This window comes from Leguminivora glycinivorella, chromosome 1 (assembly GCF_023078275.1).
Source record: "Leguminivora glycinivorella isolate SPB_JAAS2020 chromosome 1, LegGlyc_1.1, whole genome shotgun sequence".
In the NCBI taxonomy this organism is placed as follows: Eukaryota; Metazoa; Arthropoda; class Insecta; order Lepidoptera; family Tortricidae; genus Leguminivora; species Leguminivora glycinivorella.
In genome coordinates, this window is record NC_062971.1 from 16,587,724 (window position 1) to 16,612,758 (window position 25,035).

General features: G+C 35.8%; 1 protein-coding gene across 3 annotated transcripts in view; it reads left to right on the plus strand.

The window, feature by feature from the left end:
* LOC125233021 overlaps nt 1–25,035 on the plus strand; it is an 80,942-nt gene that overhangs the window by 47,633 nt on the left and 8,274 nt on the right. For 2 of the 3 annotated variants that reach the window (XM_048138879.1, XM_048138878.1), the window contains exons 4-6: nt 9,074–9,177; nt 15,125–15,283; nt 16,072–16,254. In XM_048138879.1, the coding sequence (XP_047994836.1) occupies nt 9,074–9,177; nt 15,125–15,283; nt 16,072–16,254 (446 nt within the window). The remainder of the gene's footprint in view (nt 1–9,073; nt 9,178–15,124; nt 15,284–16,071; nt 16,255–25,035) is intronic. The other variant, XM_048138884.1, reaches the window with a different exon arrangement.

The following is a 25,035-nucleotide window of genomic DNA, read 5'->3' on the forward strand; positions in this document are numbered from 1 at the left end:
ATGGGGTTTAAATATCAAAAAAATATATAAAAGAAGATATTGACTGACTGACTGACATATCAACGCACAGCCGAAACCGCTGGTCCTAGAGATTTCAAATTTGGCACGTAGGTTCCTTATATAGCGTAGAGGAGCACTAAGAAAGGATTTTCCAAAATTCACCTCCTAAGGGGGTCAAATGGGGGTTCAAAGTTTGTATGGGGAAACAAGATTAGTTTGACTATTTTATTCGAAACTTCACAAGAAGATTCCTTAAGACATATGCTGAATACATGTTTCAGATTTTTTTGAAAATTTTACCCCTAAAAGGGTGAAAAGGGGGTGATAAAGTCAAAAAAACAATATGGGTATCGTTTTTATGGTTTATCGGGTCGCTGATCACGATAAATACAACGTTTTTAAAATCTAACCAGACGGAAGTGAAATACCTTCTCCCCTGTTGTGGTGCAATGGGGTTTAAATATATAAAAGAAGATATTGACTGACTGATTGACATATCAACACACAGCCGAAACCGGGATGGGGATGGGGATGGGGATGGGGATGGGGATAGGGATAGGGATAAAAATAGGGGACGGGGACGGGGATAGGGATAGGGGAGGGACGGGGACAGGGACGGGACGGGGACGGGGACAAAGATAGATATAGGGACTAATAGGGATTGGGGATAAGAATAGGGATTGGGGTCGGAATAATCGGTCGGCAATCGATATCTAGGCAGTGTAAAATGCAGGTGGCTCAGTGGGAAGGTATTAGTAAGTAATAGGCATCGGCGAGTATCCTGCATCCCTAATAACTATTACATTCAATGTGCTGTAAGAAGATCGTTGTTTATATAGAAAACTCCTAAGAATCCAAGCAAGCTACATAGACACATTAGTAAAGTCTGGTATGAAGAGCAGAAGAAGAATTCAAAATAGCATCTGTATTCCAAGTTTGGACTGTACTGTAAATACATGTTTGCATTTGGTTAATGCAGATGCACCGTTCTGGTTGGTTGCTAGAACAGTGCGGTGGTTAGTGTTTATAAATAAGATAAAAATCGTTAGCTACAGAATATTTCTAACGCTCGCTGGTTTACTACTTTTGAACATCTTTGATAAAGATGTAGTGTATAAGCACGCAAATAATGGAAATCCATGATCCACGAAGCTACAAAGTAGGGAAATAAATATTATTATTAGCTGTGACTTATTTCTCAAGAGGGTATTGGATGTATTCCAATGAGCCGTAGCAAATGCTGAGATAACGCAAGGAGGATGATGATGATTTAGATGTATTCCAATAAAATAAACACATTGTCTTTTTAGGGTTCCTTACCTCAAGAAGGAAAAACGGAACCCTTAGGGACCGGCCACACTTAACAGACGCGTCCTGAGGTGCGGAACGGACGTCCGCGCCACGCCGCCTGAATGTAATTCAAAAAACGTCTCCTCAGTACATTTTGTATAGGAAGGACGTAAGACGCGCCCCAGGCGGCGTGGGCGGCGTGGCGGTGGCGTGGCGCGCGATTTAGCATTTTGGTTATATAATGAAACGTTTTTATTTTATGCTTGTTTGAGAGATCATATCAATTCAATTATGCGACAGAGTATGTTAAAGGGGTATAATATGCAGCCTTTTGTCCAAAATAATAATCAACGTTTTTACTTCAAGAGAGGTAACTAACTTCCAAGGAACAAATTAGCTTTACTCAAATGTCATATGACCTATAGTGACTACTAATATGACGAAATAACTAACTTCCAAAGAACAAATTAGCTTTACCCAAATGTCATATGACCTGAAGTGACTAATATGATAAAATAATTGTAAACATTTATTTGTATTACAATTCGGGCAATTCTCCATTTAAGCGATCCTAATTAAATTTGTTTTTGGGATAAATTTAAATATGTAATTCAATTGGCAAATATGGGACATAATAAAACTGCGTTGGTTATAAATCAATGACACCAATTATATATTTACTCGTTAGAGACACATCAAAATATACTCAACAAGGGAGTAAAATCATAAACATGGTTACTATTAAGTTACGTATAATGAAATAGTAAAATATGCTTATTTTTAATTACAATTTCATTAGTCAGTTTCATCAATTTATTCAGGTAGTTTTCATTAATTAATTTTCATAGTTAAATACGGGTAATTATTATTAAATAATCAGACATAAACAGCGTTGTAGAGTTGTTTATAACGAAACACTAAAACATTAACTTTTTAATTACATCTTCATTAACCCATTTCATAAATTAATTCAGACAATTTTCATTGAATAAATTCAGGTATTTATTAAATAATCAGATTAAGGTACTTCAAATAATTTCATAAATTAATTCAGACAATTATTATTATTATTATGATATAATCAGATAAAGGTACTTATCTCTGTTCGTGGCGCTGGTAGAACTAAAAGTGACTGCTCGCCGACGAGCAGTCCCTTTTATAACCAGTCCAGGTAAACTTGCCAGACCGACCCGGTTTCTTTGTCTACCGACATTATTGCCATAAATTTAAATGTTTGAGAGAAACGTACCTTAAAATGTTACAATTATTAAACATTATAATGGCAAATCCAACACGGCCATACTGACAAGTACTTCGATCTCGAAGTACAAAAGTATTTACATAGTTATACATCTTAATCTTACTCTTATACTAAGTAGCCACAAGCCTTGTCATGTAAGCCCCATCACCTGCTGCCCGTGAAGCCAGGCAAACATCAGACTTGTGACCGACCAGCATTTTTTTGTAGCTGTGGGCCCTGGCATGAAAGCTCCGTCACCTGTTGCGACATGACGTCGAGCAATCATCAGACACACAACCGACCAACAGTATTTTTGTAGCTATGGGCCCTGGCATGAAAGCTCCGTCACCTGTTGCGACATGACGTCGAGCAATCATCAGACACACAACCGACCAACAGTATTTTTGTAGCTATGGGCCCTGGCATGAAAGCTCCGTCACCTGTTGCGACATGACGTCGAGCAATCATCAGACACACAACCGACCAACAGTATTTTTGTAGCTGTGGGCCTTGGCATGAAAGCTCCGTCACCTGTTGCGACATGACGTCGAGCAATCATCAGACACACAACCGACCAACAGTATTTTTGTAGCTGTGGGCCCTGGCATGAAAGCTCCGTCACCTGTTGCGACATGACGTCGAGCAATCATCAGACACACAACCGACCAACAGTATTTTTGTAGCTGTGGGCCCTGGCATGAAAGCTCCGTCACCTGTTGCGACATGACGTCGAGCAATCATCAGACACACAACCGACCAACAGTATTTTTGTAGCTATGTGCCCTGGCATGAAAGCTCCGTCACCTGCTGCACCATGACGTCAAGCAATCATCAGACACATAACCGACCAGCAGTATATATACAATTGACAACATTTCATATTTTTGAGTACTACTTTTTATTGTTTGGTTTGAAAGAACTCAATACTAAAAGATACACGTATTTTTTTTTTTCCAAAAACTGCTATTTTAATGAGAAAGTCCCTTATTACTACTTCGAGTAGAAAGAGCTTAAGAAGACACAGCTTTATGACTTCACATGTGTTGATTCATACACTTAAGAAAACGACAAAATAATTTCCAAAAAAAAAAAGTTTTAACATTCAGCTTAAACAGTCCGGTATGTCTGACTGTCAAGTGTCACTGTCAAACTCAAGTGACTTCCTAACTGGAAGTTTCTTTTGTTATAGTGACAGCTCTAAATCAGCTATTGAGGTCACTTCCCCATTAAACTATTTTTTTAAATTTTTTTGTTATCATAAAAATAGGGGAAAAAAAAATTATATTAATATTATATCTCGAAATGGTTTTCGACTTAGGGACACTGAAAATTTTGAAACGTTGTCAATTATACATAGTATATAATATATATTACACATTTTATTACATATGTATATATCCAACACGGCTAATCCGGACTTAAAGCAATCGGCAAAAAAGCTACCTTTTTTTTCAGTTATTTATTGTAACCTTAAATTAATGTAACAGTATAGCAAGTACACAATAAATATAGCCAGTTTTTTTTTTTTGCGGAATGCTTTAAGATAATCAGCACTTAATATGGCCATTTACCATTTTGTATACTATTTTACATTTTCTTTACAGATATAGCATCATCGATAGGTATATCTTTCATCAAGTTTTATCACAAAATGTTTTTATCTTTGTACTGTACTGTAAAAAGATACAATATCCTAGGACTTCAATTAATCGAGCTATATATTTATTTCTGATTACTTCACGATCAATCAACAAGTGTGAATATTATTATATCTTCCAAACAGCTCGGCCAGTCTGACCTAACGACATAATATTTTATGAAGGGCATGTCATGTAAGATGCAAATGCCGTACAAACTGAAAACTCATCTTCCCTTATTCGTAGCTTATTACATGGTAAATAACGCTTTATCAGCAATAGTTTTCAGTAAATAGTATACCTAATATATTTATTAAACATTACAGTATCACATATTAACTATGTAATGAGCTATCTTGAGAAGTAAAGCATAAACGTGACGAATAATCAGGAAAAGAAGCATATAGAATCGCCCACTTATTTATACAGTTATATTTTGAAAATGGTCCCTTTTCCCAAAGAATCTTATTTATTTGAATCTATTCACACTATTTTCCGTAGGTACTCTACTCAGCATGAAAGATGAATAAGTACCTACCTAGTGACCCTTTTTTTTTGCAGAATCTTGTTCTGTGAGATTTGTATTATTGTTCATAATTTAATTTATTAATCTTATTTTTTTTGCTTTCCTTTTTTTAATAATGACTTTCTTGTTGGGAGACCAAATTAATAATTGGTTCGTATAAACGAACCCGCTGATATGAAAACACTTTTTTTTTTGTTAAATTTGACAGTCGCCAGGATCCCTATCAGGAACCACTCGGCAAATCACTTATTAAATTAGAAAAAAGGTTTTTTTTTAACCGTTTTCATACATTATAAATTTGTCAATCATGTGAGAGACCCGTAGAAACAATAAAGTCAGTCTCAAGTAAATGACGACACATGTAACAATAAATAATGATAAGGAATTACAAAGGCAGCCTTTATTACTACGCTTACTGAGCCACTAAATTCATTCCCTGAATAACTCGATAACAGTAAGAGAAAAAACAATATTTTCTTACAGAAATTAATTGTAATTTACCTAAAGAACCGTCCCCTAATATTAACGGAAATCAATAAAAATTCTTTGTAGATAATAATCTACCCAAACTCGAAAACCAGGCAAGCACAGAGTAAACTCTCTTTATAAAGCAAGTTGCGTAAGCCTTTATTTGCACTAGGTCCATTTATTTATCTACGTATATATTAATATGTATGTAAGTTCATTTATTGTATCTATATATGTTTATTTTATAATAGAATCAACTTGTATTTAATCATTAAAATCTCATACTGGCTTTTTTAATGGCGCCCACCAGACTATCTCTGTTTTGCCCAATGGTTGACTGATAGAAAATGACTTAAGGCGTTAAGTTCGCCATTTGTACTTGTTATTGTTAATTTGTGCAATAAAGTTCAAATAAATAAATAAAACTTTATTCGTTTTTGAGCCTAAGATATGCGATAACAGACACACAAACGTGAAAGTAGAATTAAAATCTCAGACACTTTCTTAATCGTTACTTCTCAACGAAAAGAGAAGACAAAATTGTAAACATACTCGCAATGATGATAAATAGATTTATCATTTATCAGATCAGTAGTTTGTCCGAAGTAACAGCTACTTGGAAAAAGTTTCAATGTTAATTGAATTCAAACCAATAGGGATGTGTGTGTAACATTACTGTTGGGTACTAAAAGTAAATTTTATTGGTCCGCAATTGGTGAAATAATTTTGAAATACGTTAGTGCGGGATACAAACGTTTAAGCGTTTCTTAAAATAAGCACAGCATTTATAGTAGCAAGTTTTGAATCTATTTTTTTTTATTAATTAGGTAGGTAAAGAAAGTCTACCATATTTATTAAATAATTTGGTTTAAATTTAAATACCTCAAACTGTACCTACATGGTGGGCAGGAACAGGTTAAAATAAGCACAGCATTTTTAGCAGCAAGTTTTGTGTCTATTTTTTTTTATGATGTACGTAAGTATGTAACTAAACTACTGTATTTAAATAAACCAATAACTTTCACTTTGAAGCCATGCCACTATCTGAAGAAAACACTAATATACTACTTTTAAATTTGACATTTTTGTAGGTAGGCAGGTTTAATTACTTACTAATTTGTTTGTTTTTGGTATAGTATAGTGAAATAAACAACGAAACCACCTAAAGTAAATCACATATCGATTGCCAATTTTTTTGTATCTCATTACAATGGCAATCCACTTAGGTCTCATTCTGGTCAAAGTGGAGAAAAAATCATTATAAAATGTAAGCGAAAACAAATATTGGACAATTGAAAAGCGAGTATTAAAAAAAAATAAAAACGATTTTTGAAACGTACATATTTGCTTGAAAACATCGATCTTGAGTCACTTATTAGTATCAAATTTTTATTTATTAAGTGAAAACTGCCACTTTGCTAAATACATAAACAAAAAAAAATATATTAGTGTTTTTCAAATTAGTGTTTCTCAAGAGAAATAGCTAAAAATATTTTTTGGAAAATAAAATAAACGTTGGTCAATACAGAGATTTAGACCCTATATCCATACGAAAATCGAAATATTGTTTTGCAGTTATAGGATCACTCCGGATCAGTAGTGTCGTAATACAATCTTTACAACAAGAACTTGTTTACCGAATTATGTCATTAACAAAATATAATCTATTCCCAAAGGAAGAAACTAAACCAGTATTGTTTAAACCTGTATTGTTCAGTTCTGACTTTTATACCCTTTCTTCAGGATTTAACTGTTTTTCTTTTAAACAACATGATCTAATAAGAGGTAATTTATTTATTCAAGATGTCATAATCATAACACTAGCTCTTTCAATAACTAGCTCGATTAACTGCAGTTCCGTAATAAGTAAACAAAATCAGTTTAAAACACAGTGGGTACAACAATATTTCTTCAAAGCAAGATTTTTTACATGATAATGCAGAGCCCTCAGGGCCTTACCGACTTTAATGATCATAACAACGCCAGTCCATTCAGGTTTTCAGAAGGTCCCGAAATCGGTGCACCATGCGTCGGCCGTGCAGCCCCATCATCGCTGTTAGTAGGACCAAATGTAGGAAGCACAATGTTGTGGTATCGGCAGCCCGAAGAAACTTCACTCCGAATGGTGGTATGAAAGTTGGTCAGCAGATTTCAATCCGTTATCTCTGAAATAATTCACAGTGTTAAAAGATGGCTAGGTAAAACGTATCCCACTTCTGAATTTAGCATTTTGGTTATATAATGAAACGTTTTTATTTTATGCTTGTTTGAGAGATCATATCAATTCAATTATGCGACAGAGTATGTTAAAGGGGTATAATATGCAGCCTTTTGTCCAAAATAATAATCAACGTTTTTACTTCAAGAGAGGTAACTAACTTCCAAGGAACAAATTAGCTTTACTCAAATGTCATATGACCTATAGTGACTACTAATATGACGAAATAACTAACTTCCAAAGAACAAATTAGCTTTACCCAAATGTCATATGACCTGAAGTGACTAATATGATAAAATAATTGTAAACATTTATTTGTATTACAATTCGGGCAATTCTCCATTTAAGCGATCCTAATTAAATTTGTTTTTGGGATAAATTTAAATATGTAATTCAATTGGCAAATATGGGACATAATAAAACTGCGTTGGTTATAAATCAATGACACCAATTATATATTTACTCGTTAGAGACACATCAAAATATACTCAACAAGGGAGTAAAATCATAAACATGGTTACTATTAAGTTACGTATAATGAAATAGTAAAATATGCTTATTTTTAATTACAATTTCATTAGTCAGTTTCATCAATTTATTCAGGTAGTTTTCATTAATTAATTTTCATAGTTAAATACGGGTAATTATTATTAAATAATCAGACATAAACAGCGTTGTAGAGTTGTTTATAACGAAACACTAAAACATTAACTTTTTAATTACATCTTCATTAACCCATTTCATAAATTAATTCAGACAATTTTCATTGAATAAATTCAGGTATTTATTAAATAATCAGATTAAGGTACTTCAAATAATTTCATAAATTAATTCAGACAATTATTATTATTATTATGATATAATCAGATAAAGGTACTTATCTCTGTTCGTGGCGCTGGTAGAACTAAAAGTGACTGCTCGCCGACGAGCAGTCCCTTTTATAACCAGTCCAGGTAAACTTGCCAGACCGACCCGGTTTCTTTGTCTACCGACATTATTGCCATAAATTTAAATGTTTGAGAGAAACGTACCTTAAAATGTTACAATTATTAAACATTATAATGGCAAATCCAACACGAATAATTTTTTGTAAGGTAATTTTCAAGTTATTTAAGAAAATAGGCAAAAAATTACCATTCCCGCCCCCCCTTATCTCCAAAACTACTATGCGTAAAATTTTCAAAAAAATACCCGAGATAGTTTTCAATCTATAAATTACAGGAAAACCTATTAGAAATCTACAGTAAAGCGTAAGTCGGACTTAAAAATCGGTCAACTATGTCGCAAAAAATTTTAATTTTGTATGGACTCAAATTACGAATTTCACTCACTGCCGCTGCAAGGAGTTACCAAATCTCTTGAAATTGTTTGAGCGCGTTTGAATATTACATATAAACTCATTTCTGTTTCGTTTTGTTCAAAATATTGATTATTCGCAAAAATGACTTAATTTCCTACTAAAAAGGAGGCGTTAAACGCCCTTCTTGTAGTGTACGGAACCCTTAAACCCGAATAGAACTCGCACTTGGTCGGTTATTTTCAATAACGTAGCATGTATGGTAGAGAGACACAACATCTTGGTTTATTCCTGAATTACTTACAACTACTTCTCGTGAACTCGTTATGTACCTAAGTATGGCACATACTTGTCTTGGTTATAATTACCTACTACAGTGTCATCATTTTGTCTCCAGGTATGGGTGGAGATGCATGCGCGTGTGCGCCGGCGCCTCGTGCACTGCCAGACCCAGAACCAGACCAGCTCTACGATCACCACTCTTCAGAAGAAGAACTAGAGGTTTGTAGATATTACGACAGTCAGTCAGTCAGTTTGTAGATATTATGATAGTCACGTTTTTATAAAAGGATTCTGTAGAAAATCGGAAATTTATTGACGCGATACCAGAGGTCAAATGATAAAAGATAAAATAAAAATTTTGATATCTCAGGGTGGATCTTTTTTGCTATCATTCTGTCCCGTCAGCTCCTCGACAGCGGTATTATACTTTCATAAAATAATGTGTATTGTTTTAATACTAATCAGTGCCAATGCATTTCTCTTTTGCAATTCTCTTTTACTCATTGAACGTTCAGTCGTTCACACAGCAAGCGGAGCGAATTTCACGGCCGACTGATAACAATATTAAATCATTTTGATATCAAAATACCGGTTGAAAGCCGTCCGTCCGTCCGTCCGTCCGTCCGTCCGTCCGTCCGTCCGTCCGTCTGTCTGTCTGTCTGTCTGTTTGTGTGTCTGTCTGTGGCATCGTAGCTCCCGAACGGATGAACCGATTTAGATTTAGTTTTTTTTGTATGAAAGCTGAGTTAGTCGGGAGTGTTCTTAGCCATGTTTCATGAAAATCGGTCTACTATGTCGCAGTCGGGGGTTTTTTCAAAATTTTAATTTTGTGGTTATGGATTATAAAATTTGAAAAGGTGAAAAAATATGTAACGAAACAAGTAAGTATACTTATATATTTAATTTTAGATATATTTCAATCATTTAGAACTCTGCACAGGTTTAATTTTGGTGCTGTGGATTATACTCGTTTTGTGTCGTACCCATGAAAATGTAAAACCATTTTGCAGCTGCAGTCGCAAAGGAAATTTTAATGTCTTTGATAATTTTGAAATTAGTCGACACAAATTAAATGATTCATGAAATATTATTGTATCGATCGTCGTAATAAGGTAAAAGTATCAGTGCTAGACACGCTAATGACCGATAGATGACACCCTTCTGTCACTTATTTACTGACACTGGCTTGAGTGGCATTTAGCACATCGACTGGGTCACTGTCTATTACTGGTCCTTTTTACCTTGATATATTTAGTTAGTTAAAACTTAACAAATACCATGAGCTCGGAGGTTGCTTATAGTAGTCATAGTATATTGCAGCTATGGTTCATGTATTTTATATTTAAAACTAGCTATTGCCCGCGGCTTCGCTCGCGTTAGAAAGAGACAAAAAGTATGCCTAATATGTCGCTCTCCATCCCTTCAACTATCTCCACTGAAAAAATCACTTTCCCATTTATAATATTAGCATGGATTCACATTAAAATATACCCTACTTTATACACCTGGGCAAGGTACTTATTGCGCGGAAACACTCGCCCCGAACCTTATCGTCATTGCATACAAACGTACATAGTGCGTGAAAATATTGTAAGAGGTTATAATTTACAATAAATAAACGAAAGGTAACATTATGTTACACGTGGGTAAATTACAATTTAGATTGTGAAAGTATTCGTGTCTATGAGTCATTTGTTAGTAAAGAGGTAAACATCGTAATTTATATCTCACTCGAACGAAGAGATGGCAGGGGTCCCAAGGGAGTAAACAACTTAGCCAAATTGTCCACTCAATCTGGGCAAATTAAGTTGATTGACGTTATTTGTCCATGCTCATTACTATGTTATACCTAATACCTAAAGTGATTCAAATAAAATTCATGTTGTTAATTCCATTTAAAAATTTGATGTAAGAACTGAAGCCAAAGGAGAAATAGAGGTAGATTTATCAAATAAATGTCGTATTTATAAAACATGCTGTAATTTATAGGTGCTGAGCACCGTATTAGGTGCCATTTTTTTCTGATATGAGTCAGTAATAATGAGGTTTCTTTTCTCTTGCATCTTTATTTTTCTGTCACGAACTCCAGGGTCTGATTGTTGGCCTATTCAAATTACAATGCTGTGATCTTTATCTTGAGCCTTGAGGCGCTGACTATACATATTTGGAATATTTGCAAACACGCGAGTCGTGAATTTCTGCCATTATCCGGAAATTACACCAGCCAAACGTTTTAATGACGTAACATGACATAACGCTTGCAGCTGCATCTTGATGCGGGGTGAATGACCGCAGCGGGAAAATGGCGACCTCGTGGCTGCAGCAGCGAACTAAGAACTCAAGGTCGCAGTGATAAATCCTGATTTCAAATTAGAAAGTAACGAGTTTGCAGTTCCCAAAGTTTAAAAATCGAAGATTGTAGTTAAATTAATTCGTGCTTCTTTAATTTGATTAGAACCTAAGTAATGAGTATAAATAACGAAAATTTTATTTGTTTAATTTGAAAGTTTATGTAGATGTGTTACAGAGTTATTTACTTATTAATGTTAGAATGCTAGTATTACGAGACGAAGTCTTGAAGTTAGAGTTACTACTAGTTGTTATACAATGCTATTTGCGATACTAATGCGATTAGTTTTTGATGCCATATGGCAATCCTCGCTAGTCCAATTCTCATCACGATAGTCATATAAACGCGGCTGAGCCTTATTTCATTTACTTGTGGTGCTGCCGATGACGGTCGAAAATACTTAGCAGACCGGACCTGACGGTAGTTAGCTCCATACTCCATCTAGCGAATTTCAACTGTCGGGAACTCTCACAGATACGTGTGTCAGATAATAGCGTACTTCTCGCCCTATTGTTCAAGTCAAGAACCGCTGTCTGCACACCCATAACTCGCAGGCAAGGTAATCAAATCTTTCTCGTCGTGGTTTTAAAGTCGCTGCATACTTTTATGGAAAAGAGATAAATTTGGGTGCATTTCTTGATATTTGTGTAAGTATAAAATACTCGTATATGCTGAGATTTAGGAAGATATTATTCAGAAGGTGCAACTGGTTTCTCCAGGACTGTTATTACTTATTAGATATATTTGTGCATGTCAGCGGAAGTAGTAATTAGGTATCTAGTAGTTGCCATAAAAGGTGTTCGGCATATTGAAGTATGTAATGTAATGTATACTTGGGGTTACATTTCTAAACAGTAGGAAGGAACGTATAGACGGATTTAACAAAGTACGCTCATTTATCCGGACAGCTTAGCTTCTGTGAATTGCAGTTCCATTACACGATATTTCACGCCTTGCCCAGTGTTAGATACCGAGGAAGCACATTTATCTTGTTTTATAGCCAAGTAAAGTACGTAGCCATTTACTTTATTTGGATATGTTTTCCAGGATATCTTTTGGTTTCTGAAGTGTAGGTTCACCGTAAATAAGTACAAATGTGTATTATTAACATAAGCGATTATACTTAGTATACATTATACGAGTACCTAGGTAAGTACATACTATGGTAAATGCCATAGACGGGGGTTCGTTAGGTTTTATACAGGTAGAACTTCAACAAGGTGCTATTAGCATAAAAAATATCTATTTACAGTAACTATGTCGCGTTCTAACCGACAAAAACCGAAATGTACCGTAACTCCTACTCCATTGAGGCTTTGGGACGACAACCGCCGTGCCGTAACACTTGGGCCTTGCCCTTGCACTCTTTGCTTATTTGTTCACTGCAGTTTGGCGTCTGTCTATGCTTGTCGTGCTTTAAAAATATACAAACTGATTTAGGTAAATATGGGGCAATTTAATAAATACAACATTCACAATGTCAAAAATGCTTATTTATTTAAACTAAGAGTAGTTTACTAATGTAATCGTCACAATATTCTTCGTTATATGAAAAATAAAGTCTTGCACTTCAAAAAACTTAAATAATATATGTATTATCATATATTTTTGTACTATATAGTAACGTTATATTAGATATATTTATATTAACTCTTAAACATGGCAAAAGTTGTACAAAATAGACCTTCCAAAGGCTAACTAGAGAATTACCTAGAGAACCTCCTGGTTCATTGAGTACTCTAGCCTTGTGGTTCAATGTGTGCTAGATATACATTTTCACTTTTTAAATTCGGTAAAAAATAAACGGCACAAGAAAGCCGCATCAGTGAATGTCAAAAAGATAGAGAAATAGTCACTCCGCACAACTGATTAATTAGATAAATCAAACATAACTACATTCTGAGAAAATAAAAAAACTAATACTTAAAATTTGAAATTCTTTTGTCTGCCCTGACTTGCTATAGGTAGCTTTATCTCCTATTGCTGAGACTGGAACATGAATATTTTGAGATATCTACAAATTAGGATTGTTTTAAATTGTTAGTCGTCGTAAATAAATAACATACCGTTTTAGTCCAATGTACCTCATGCATTTCGTAGGTAGCTAAGCTAAAAAGTTCCCTAGTGTTCATAGGTGCTATACAAATACAAAATCAGGAAAATAGTCAGGTGCAAGCTCGGGCAACAATAGCAAAAACGTATAAAAAGAAGACTATTTATAATTAGGGTGCAATCACAATTGCAACTACTGCAAGGTCTAGTATAATTGGCGCAATTATATGCACAGGAGCTACTGTGTTAGGGCAGGTTAGTTCGCTAGCTAAGCAAACTAATACAATTCGCATAAATCATTGTAAAACGCAACATGGTCTTGAATAGAATTATGAATATTTTACAAGCTTATTAGTAAAAAATGTTGGACTTTTTCAAAACCACCGAGCACATGGTTCTTCTGTATATTCATTGACATTGTTTATAATATGCATGATACGGCAGGAGGGTTTTGAATGAGATGGCAGCGATAAAAGAGACTACAAACTCCAATATCGGCTTTCCTTCTAGATAGTCTGCAAAACTGGATAGTAGAATTAGTAGACCAGTCGAGGTAGTCCATGTACGGTACGACTTATAGAAATTCGAAGCTAGTTATTAGTATGGGGAAATTAGCTAAAATTACGGCATAATTAATGGAAGGTTTTTTTAAATTGAAATATGTACGTTATAGACTGAAGTTATTTTTCATCAACCCTCCCCACTCCTCCCCCCTCTGCGTCACCCCTCTACCCTCCCTTAAAGTGCCGAAAATGCGGTTTTTCTCGATTTCTGACAAAACTGTTGAAGATACAGGAAAAGCGCGTAGGAACAAAGTAATCCTTAATAAATTTACTACAAATCATTCATTAACACTTTGGTTCTAGCACTTATAGATTTTATAGATTTCGCGTGATCCGTCACGAAAGTTGGTCCTTTGCTGGAATTTTCTTTAATGAATGTTAAGTTTTCACCCAAAATGCTTACGAAATCTGTTTGATATGACTAAAATATTGTAACCCATGACTAAATTAAAATTAAGGGGGAAAAATCACTACCATGGGTGGAATTTCCAATATGTCTTGGAATTCCAGTAACTATTTAAGACGTAATATTTTCACGGTAGTAGTCGCTAGGAGTACCATTGATCCATATAGTATATCGATGACGGGATGAGCTTTTGGTAGCTGTTGGTAGAGCCCTGGAGTATCAATCCAGAAGCCGTGAGTTCAAGTTCCACCCATGGTAGTGATTTTTCCCCCTAAAATCCATTTTCAGTTTATAATATTTTAGTAATATCAAACAGATTTCGTATGCAATTTGGGAGTAAACTTAACATTCACTAAAGAAAATTGCAGCAAAGGACCAACTTTCGTGATGGATCACGCGAAAACTATAAGTGCTAGAACCAAAGTGTCAATGAATGATTTGTAGTAAATTTATTAAGGATTACTTTGTTCCTACACGCTTTTTCTGTATCTGCAACGGATTTGTCAAAAATCACGAAAAACCGCATTTTCGGCTATTTAAGGGGGGGAAGAGGGGTGACGCAGGGGGAGAGATGGGGAGGGTTGATGAAAAATAACTTCGGCCTATAATGTACATATCCCAATCAAAAAAAATCTTCCATTAATTATGCCAATATTTTCATACATAACTTTCCAGAAGCAACGTACTATATATTGAGACGAGAGATCCCACATGAACTTTTATCGCTAAATTGCATTCATAGACCTCCTGCCTCGCTAACACCACCCCGCGCCCATACTAGCATTGCATGCGCAGGTCATAAACGGCGCGCCGTGCGGAGCGACGACGGAGTCGCGGCGGCGCGGCGCATCCTCGCCGCCGCCCGCGGCGCCCGAGAAGCGCAAGTGGCCCGCGCAACCCTACGACGTGGACGAGCCTGCGCGCGCGCCCAGCTCCGACGACGATGACACTAAGGTTTGACGTTTAACAATCACCGCACTGTGTGCCTAACCTGTCTAGGTAAATATACTTTGCTATATTTATCATGTCCAAACACGGAATACTAGCTTGAATATGGGCACAGCAAAGTATATTTATCATTACCTATGTTATATTAAAATTTGTTCCCTTATAAGCAGATCTTATACAATAACGTGTGTTATTGGAGGTATTTATTCTAATTTTAATAACACATTGGATCGGAACTCGGGAGTTCCATCGAATCGTTTCAATTCTTGCTTATTATGGTTTTTGTAATTTATTAAGTGCTTAATTTTCTCGACTACCTACCTAACTCAATTAGTTTCTGTTTCTATTTACCTTTCTAAAGATGGTCAGTAACGATTTTATATTGTGTATCTACATGTTTATTGAACTTTCTTACTAATCGAATTATCACATATCTACTAGGTAATAAACAATATACGTGATGTGCATTAAAGGACCAATAAAATTGTGTGTGATATGACTACATTAAAAGGACACGACCAAATGATCTCTCAATGATACAGGATGTACAGTGTACAGTAGCAGTTACAAATTTGTAGCCAGCTTAAGTATTATCTCGCGCATTAAGTGTCCAAAACCTTTTTGTTTTTGTTAATTAATAGCTGACATGGTTGGAGAGATCCGATCGCTTATCATTAAAGTATAGGTAGTTTGGTCTACTCGTATTTTCAGGTCAGGTGTCGGACATAATTGAGACTGAAATATGGTCTGGGATTTGGAATGTTATTCAAAGATATTGTACCGTGGTGTTCCAGGTGGAGACGCCAGTGAGGTTCCGCACGTCGCCGCCGCTAGAGGCGCTGAAGCCGCGGCGCGCCGGCGCGGGCGCGGGCTGCGCGTGTGCGGCGCGCGCGCCCGGCTCGCCGCGACGGCGTCGCGCCGCGCTGCCGCCGCCTCGCAGGCACCGCCCCGCGCTAGACTTTGATAAGATGCAGCAGGTATGAAGAAGGAGAACTCTTACCATTTATGGATAGAACACCTGAGCTTTGCTTGGGCGGGGGCCACGGGGCGGATGATGTGATGCCTTTTTACTAGGGATGTACCGACTACTGATTTGGCCGACTAGGCCGACTACCGACTAGTCGGCGCTTGGGTGGCCGATTAGTCGGCCGACTAGTCGGCTAGTCGGCCAAAACTTAATTTTCGACTAAATTCACATTTTGAATTTCATTTTTGGTCCTTCGAACGCGCTTTTCATGATTTTTTGCAAGTTCAAAGGCTCATGACAATGTTTATATACATTTTCCACTTTTGACAACCGGCTTGGCTTAGTGGGTAGTGATCCTGCCTATGAAGTCGATAATCCTAGGTGGGATATTTATTTCTGTGATAAATACAGATATTTGTTATTTAGACAAAAAAAATGGGAATTACAAATAGTTACATAATACAACCATAATTTTCAGATGGTAATTTAATTTTGTACTGTTATTCTATCACTAATGAGGTGCCGACTAATCGGCCCTTTTTGCCGACTAATCGCCGACTACAAATGTGGCCGGATAGTCGGCTTTCCCGACTAGTCGGTACATCCCTACTTTTTACTTAATGACGATCTCTGAAATCCCGATATATCACGTAACGTTACAACCAAAAACATTAATATTACAACCAAAAACATTAATATTCAACCATGTTCTGGGTGACAACCCTAGCAGTATTAGGTTACCCCGTCAAGTTAATGCTGCATTTTATTGATTACTTGCGTTTTTTGCGATTTTGACGAAATTGGACAAAGATCACTTACAGAGCCACTGTAAAGACGTTCCTTGAATGTGAAATATTCTCTCTACCTGTTTTTTTATTAACATCACCAACTTAACGCGTCGTACTAACCAAGAAATTGTTACGGACCTCAAGACCAAGTTACACTAGGGGCTAGGGGTGAATCTAAAGCCGCTTCGAGAGTTTCGAGACAGCATGTTTTGTGAACACGGCTTGCTCGCGTATGCCGGTCACGTCCACAGGCCACGTGCACGTACGAAACACGACACAACATGTGTATACGCGATACAAATAAACAGGCATGGATTTCTTGGCATTCATCACAATCTCAATCTCAAAAAAAAAACAGTTTATAAGTATACAATACAGTAGTAGTAGTAGTAGTATACCTAGGTAGGGCTTGTCGTGTGAGATCAAATTCAATATCTTCTAACATTTCTTCGACACAATGATTGTGCCCTAATTAGTATTTAACTAACATAACTAACAATATTGAAGAAAAAATAATAATTTGTCATATTTATCAAATATTTATTAGGGACTATGTACTTCATTATGTTTTCACGGGGCGTTAATGGTATGTATTCGGACGGGGAGGTTGACTGAATAATTATTGGGTATTAGGTAGTTTTTTGAAGATAGGCAAATACCTAATATATTTTTCTGATAGAATACGGTATAAAGGTCACGGAAAGGTGGCGTTTTATTTTTATTTCGTATAATTTATTTGTTATCGTTTTTTAAGTGACCGAAATAACGTTTGTGAAATTTAATGGTAAATGAGGTGACAATCTGACAATGCCTTTGCGCGTGCTGATTTGTAAGAAAATAGAAAAAAAACACTAATGTCAGCCAAGTGACACTGGCAGTTGACGTCGCTTTTTTTGCTGTCTTGATAGAAACGTTCAATCCGCATCAAGTATAGTAAGTATAGTTTGACAATGATTTTATTTATTTATATAGCCGATGTCGCCCCTGCAGCAATTACCATCAGCATGCAACCTTTAAGTTGACAACCTCACAAGTCAAGTCTCACAACCACTTCAGCTGCATTACTGTTGCTGCAGGAGTGGAGGCGGCAACGGCCGTCGCATGTCGTTTCAAGGTCAGAAGCGATGATGGTAGCATACCCTGCGGCATGCACCGTCGGCACCGGCATGCTTCGTCCAAAAGCACGACTTCGAAGCTCGAGAAGCGGAAGTTCGAGTGTATTGTCTATGTGATTTGCGCGTACAAACATAAATCTAGAGTACATACAAAGTTAAAATTCGCAACTTCGGACGTCATTCCGAAGTGCGGAGCAGTGTGAAAAGATATAATGACAACAAAAATTACCTACTATAGTGCGACATAAATGCTTCACGAATTATCTACAGCTGCAAGTTCAAAGATACTTTGTAATAATTTCAGTATAACGCGTCTTAGAAAACATGGGTGTAAATAAAATATCCGATTAAATTTGCGTGGAATCTGCCTCCCTGGAAAAGATTAGATATTCGTCGTAATTCAGTTTAACGCCTGTTCGGTAACTCGATCAAATTAATCACGCGCGTTATGTTAATCTCGCCGGTAACTTCGTTTGAATAACTCGCATTATCACGAGGAAAACAGTTTTATTATTATGTATACGTAAAACTGGGTCAAAAGCGGCGTGATTGCATTTTATGGGGTTGTAGCGCAGTTTGACGTCTTACCTACCAACTTTACCTAACAATGTCTTGTCTGATTTTGGAGACATAGGTAATAATTTCATATGTATGTAGGGTTTGGTAGTGTTGTTCACTAATACCTCCGTTTTACTGGGGCGTCTATCCATAACCACAGCCAATAAATACATCCATGCGAAATTTCAGGTGTAGGAAAAAAGATAATATAATATAATTTCATTGTGTTACACGTATTAGACGTGTGAAGGGTCAAAAAGATTTAGTAAAACTTCTGTGGACAATATTATAAAAGTTAACGACTCTGGTACATTCGTATCCCGTTTTTCCTATTTGAGTGTCAAGAACTAAAAAAATGTTTCCCGTCATTAGAATGTCGTCTAAAAATTAGCACTAGATTTTCTTAACTTTTGTAATAAAATAAAAAAAAAGATATTTTATTTACCAACACAGCACAAAATGGACATGTAAGGACTTAATGTCCACAGGAGAGATATAACCAATTACCCATACATTAAAATCTGTTTGACCCTAAAATATGTGACACATATTTAGTTATCATGTACCATTTTCAATTGTTTTTCTGAACTTATGTGCAAAATGTCATTTGATATTTGCCTGTCGCTTTTCAGTGAAGCTCTAAGGCTGGCAACGCACCTCCAATCCTTCTGGTGTTTTGGGTGACCATAGGCAGGAGTGATCGCTTACCATCAGGCGACCTGTCTGCTAGTTTTCCTCCCATCTTATTAAATACAAAGAAAATGGATCTGGATTCAACTTATAAAATAATTACGGATGTAATTATATTAATTACTTCCATGATCTCAGAATTCATCATTAAGCTTAAAAATATCCATGGCAATCATTTCTGCTTTATAGAAAATCAATAATTTATCGTTATTCCTGCGGGATGCATCCAGTTAGAAACGAAAGCAGTTTTAAAAACAATGGTTTACTGTTCATTTTATTTATTTTGTTAACATATAGTTTTATGAATTCATCGCATGGCGTAATGTACCAAACATAACCTAGCTTGATATTCTGGAGTATTTGAATGAATTAAATGTAAATTAACATTTTAGGCGACAAAATACAGGAAATAATTCATAAATGCCATCGTTTTCTTTCAACCCCTTATTTGCCAAGAGTGGCACTGACGCTTTAGTAGTTTCATGTGCTCTGCCTACCCCTTTATGGGATACAGGCGTGACTGTATGTGGGTGAATCAACTTTTCTTTGCCAGCAAAATTTCGCATACTTCGACTACATGTGGTCAGAAAATTTAATTGGGATTTAGTCTAATTAATGTATACTTATTATATTAAAGACAAATATACTAGCTACGCAATACAACATGTAATTATAGGATTTCCTATTTTATAACTTTGTTTCGAGCAGTGACCCAGTGGACATAGCTGTCCCTCACTTTTGTATGAAAAAAGTGTCTCTTCCACTGGGTCACATATTGTTTTAATTAAAAATGAATCGTTTTTAAATTTTTCCCTAATTGGTATACGTGAAATAAGGATCTTTATTCACGATGGTAAGGTTAAAAATCACAAAAGTAGACCTAATAATAAGTAAGGGTAATTCTTGCAAAAAGCAAGAAAAAGTTGATTCACCCATGTATGTATGTAATTCATAAATTTGATTCGAAAATTCTTTCTGGCGTGGATAGATACCCATATTTAACGGATCCGTATTATCCGTTTTATTCGGATCCTACGAGACCTCGGATCCGGATCTCAAATTCAACGGATATCCGGATAATTCGGATATCCGGATATCCGGATCTCAAACCCTATATGTATGAGTAGGTATAGGTACGGATGAATAGACATCCAATTCGAAGACCCTACCGCGATAAAACAAAATATGTATTTAATTTATCTGCATTCTCCCGCTTGAATATGTAAGATCGATAGAGAGGCAAATTACGAACCGCCGTGCCAGGATAAGCAACCATCTTGTGCCGTAAAAGCTTGTCACCTGATTTTTTTCCTTAACAGACTTACGCTTGACTGTATACAAATGTCTAAATCTATTTTTGTGTCGGAATGAGAGTACATTTTTCAATACATTTATGAGATTATATCTACAAATATCATCGACAATAAAGGCAATTATTTCCATATTTCTTAGATATAGTGTGGATTCCATACGGGCGAATAATGTTATAGTATCTGATCATTCGAATCGTATAGGATAATCATGTTGTTAAAAAGTGTTATTAATTCTTAATTCACAAGGCATTTTTTACGGTCCGTGAATTCTATAGTAAGTTTACTTTAAAATGATGAATGTGTGTTTTTTTCCTTTGACATTTTGTTTTAATTTCTTGTTTTTTTTTTATATATATGGTTAGTATTTAAATTTATCATTATTTTTTGACTAAGTTGTTTAAGATTATTTAAATTCCTTATTTATTGTATTATTATTTTTGTATTTTTGACATGTGTTGTTTATGACATTAAAGGTTTTGAATTGAATTGAATTAAGAGTAATTAATTTTTTAAATCTGACCAAGCAGCAATGAACGCCGTACAACTTAATTTGACATGACATACCTAAATGTCATGTCGTAATGTAATTTATGTATGAAAAAAAATATCTTATATATTAAAAAAAACAAGTAGTTAGGCTCTTTAAGTCCGATACTAATCGTTATTAAGATATTCGCCCGTATGGAATACACACGCTGTATAAGTATAACGTCGACAAGACGCCAGCACATAATGTTCCTACTTGCTTTCCACCGACTTGTATTAGCTATCTAGTCTAGACTAGGGTAAATAATTTTGTCGGCGACTGTACTTGAACGCTACCCTTGAACTCCAATTACAATCGGCCGCACGTAGATCTGGTCGTGGATCTCGGGCAATTTGTCGTGTCGTGTCTGATTGCCATCAGCGCCGCTATCTGGATTTTAATTAACTTTTATTTGCGGCTAAATTTGGTTAGGTCTCTTAATTTAAAGCGGCAGGGCTGACTCGGCGGTTCCGAGTTGTAGCGACTTACCCTTTACAAAATTATCACGGTACCTAGGTACTCGGACTCACGGTAGACCCCCGATATCAACACCTAGTTGATTAGTTTGGTACCTTAGCTTCGTTGGTTGGATTGACCGAATATTATAGCGATTACTGTATACTGATTAGGTAAATTAAGCAAGATAGACCTTTAACGTTACCTACGCACGGTATCAACTAACCGTTATGATTATTATAAGGTCAAAATACCAGTCATTTGGTATCTTACATTTAACGCACCTACGGATTAAGGTTTCATTCCAAATTACTTATATATTGTTACGATAATTACTATGCGGGAGACACGATGTTCAACTTTCGTATGAAACAGTAATAGCCTCGTCAGCGTTGTAATAGCATGAGGTTTATTTTGGGTATTTACGTGAGTCGTGTGCGGTGCACATGCGCTAGCGCTTCCCACGACTGCATGTGGTGCCGGCTGCTGCCGGTGCAGGGCAGGCGTTGCTATACCTAGTAGTTACAAATCGAACTGAGGACTGTGTTCATATCACGATCTCTATCACTCATGATACAAGTCTGAATGAAAAGTTTTACGACCAGTTTTATTTTCGTCTGTGTTAATAACTACTAAGCAGGCTAAAACAAATCAAACCGAGAAACTCTGGACTAGGCCGAGGAAGATTAAAAAATAAAATGTAATACGTTTTAGTGTCGCAAGCAGTACCTAATTGGTGCAAAATTTTCACACCTTACCTTACCTTTATACCACAAGTATGGATTATACCTATGCTGGTAAGAATTCAATACGAGACATATGTATTATTCAATAGGTAGCTAGAACAGCCATACATCGTAATATTTTTTCTAAAGTCAAATGCTTTTGAGCATGATGATGAATGGTGGACTGATCTGAGTCATAGTCGTTCACATTGCGGCTCGGATGACAGGTCAGACTTAGCGTTATCGATCGTCCTATGGAAAGTTCCATATAGGTACCTATTCTTGACTGAAGTAGCAATGTGCGGGCCATATCTTCAAAAATGAGGTAATTAGGTGGACCTCACAAGCGTTTACGAGAAATAGCTGAATGAAATGCTCAGGACCGTCTTTTGTGGAGCTCAATGGGATATGGGGATTTGGGGATGGTCTGAGGGCTTACCGTGAAAATCTATAATAATATTGTAATTATATACATCTAATTAGGTATTAATGGAATATGCAAGTTTTGTTGCGCCAATTAGTAACTAGTAATTAACCACCCCCCTCCACAGTGAACGTGAACGTACTATAGGAGACCTATCTACATGTATATGGCTAGTTGATCGACAGTACTACATTTTTATTGTCCCGGATTTGTAAGTTCACATTTTTACACATTTGTTTTGAGTTGCGATGTGGCTTTTAAGACTTATCTTTTGCCAAATCTAACGATTAATTTCGAATTGGTTGAATCGATTAAGGAGGCGCTTAAACAAATATACTATTTCTATCAACTTACTGAAATGTCATTTGAATCGAAATGACAGACTCTGCCACAGCACTAGTTTAAAAATAAAAATGAATGATAAATGAGTTTTAATAATAAGTAAATCCTGCGTGATAAATGAATATCGTAAAATACTCACTAACGAAGATCCGCAAAAATGTAACATAGTGTTAGATTATATTTAAAGTAAGCTAAATATTGTTTTTAAGTACTTGATTTTTTTAAATATTTTTACAGGATTTTATTTAAAATTTCATTAGGTTGCGCTAGTTTACGTTTTGTCGACGCTGTCATGTGTCAAAAAGAGGTTCTTACAGCTCTGGGACAATAATGATAATTTTATTTTGATAAATGGGCCTGTATTTATTTATATGATTATTTCCGTCCCGTTCGATTACTATATTAAAGTGCCTGCATTTATCATTACGTCTTAATATTACTTGAGCATTTTATAGTATGGTAAGTAGGCTAGGATGAGTGGGCGGATGGTTTATGCACTAGTGTTAGCTTATCAAATGAAACCAAGGCAAACAAGTGCGCATGCCGTGGGCAAAGACGCCAGATAAGGGTTTGAAGTAATCCTCTTCCGCGTGATAAGTTATCGTTGAGGTCCCTCACCTCTTCTGTGGTTTTGCTGGAGTTAAAGAAATGTAACATCGGTTTATTACCTACTGTCAAGAATATTATATACCATGGATTTTGCGTGCCGACCAATGAGTTGAAGCCAGGTTCATTCACCTTTACTCCTATGTTCTATCTCTTTCCGACACTGTGATGTATTGCCAGATTAGTTACTAAAAAAAACGTATAAAACATTCTTCAATCAAATTTGACTTACTTTTCTTTGTATTATACGAAAAAAAACTCAATCAAAAACCTTATTTCTCCGGTATTTACCTCCTGCGTACTATGGGAACACTAATAATAAAAAAATATGCCCGATATGTCAGAATTGTCAAAAGTCATTCACCGATTCAGATATTTATTTTGCGAAATAAACGTTTTTCGACGATTTACTTAAGTTCTGCGCTATGTATTGCATAGTGAACCATTGTGGAAGTAAATGGAAACCGAAATCCGACGTAAAATTTCACAAGTAAGTACTTATTTTACCAAAATGTTCATAAACCTCGCTGGCAATAAATTTTCTGCTATTTTGCTTGTAATCTTGATTAGTTCTTATCATTATATTGTTTTCATTGTCTCAAATTATATCAAAATTCCCACGAATAGGTTTAGAACGATAAATATGACCTTTAAAGAAAAATAATGCTATGTGTGGTTTTACGACTAGGGTGACCAATCTTTTTTCTTGCATGGTATTTACTCTTATTGAATGGAGCTAAATCTATCAACTTGGTACGGTTTCTATGTTCATAGTTCATATCACAGTATAATAATACCAACTTTATTGTTTATGTCTTTACAATTAACATGAATAATATTAAACTTTTCAGTGTTCCAAAAGATGAAGGAAGGAGGCAGCGTTGGCTGTCGATTGTACCGATAAAAGGAAATGTTTCAGAGCGTTCGACAATTTGCAGATTTGCACTTTAAGCCTGAAGATTATGACACAGAAAGAAATTTTAAAAATCGGTCCAGTAACGACGGAGATATCGTGGCATAAACATTAAATTGAGATACATATATATATATATATATATATACATGCGAAGAGAATTGAAATACGTACGAATTGAGAACCACCTTCCTTGAGATTTGGGGCGGCGCTTAAAAATAAAGATACTGTTTTAAAACGTCCTAGTATTTCATTATTTCCCCATTGACAAATACTTCCCTTATATTTTTGTGGCTATTCCCACTAGTTACCACCAAGTTTTTACCTGTCCTAAC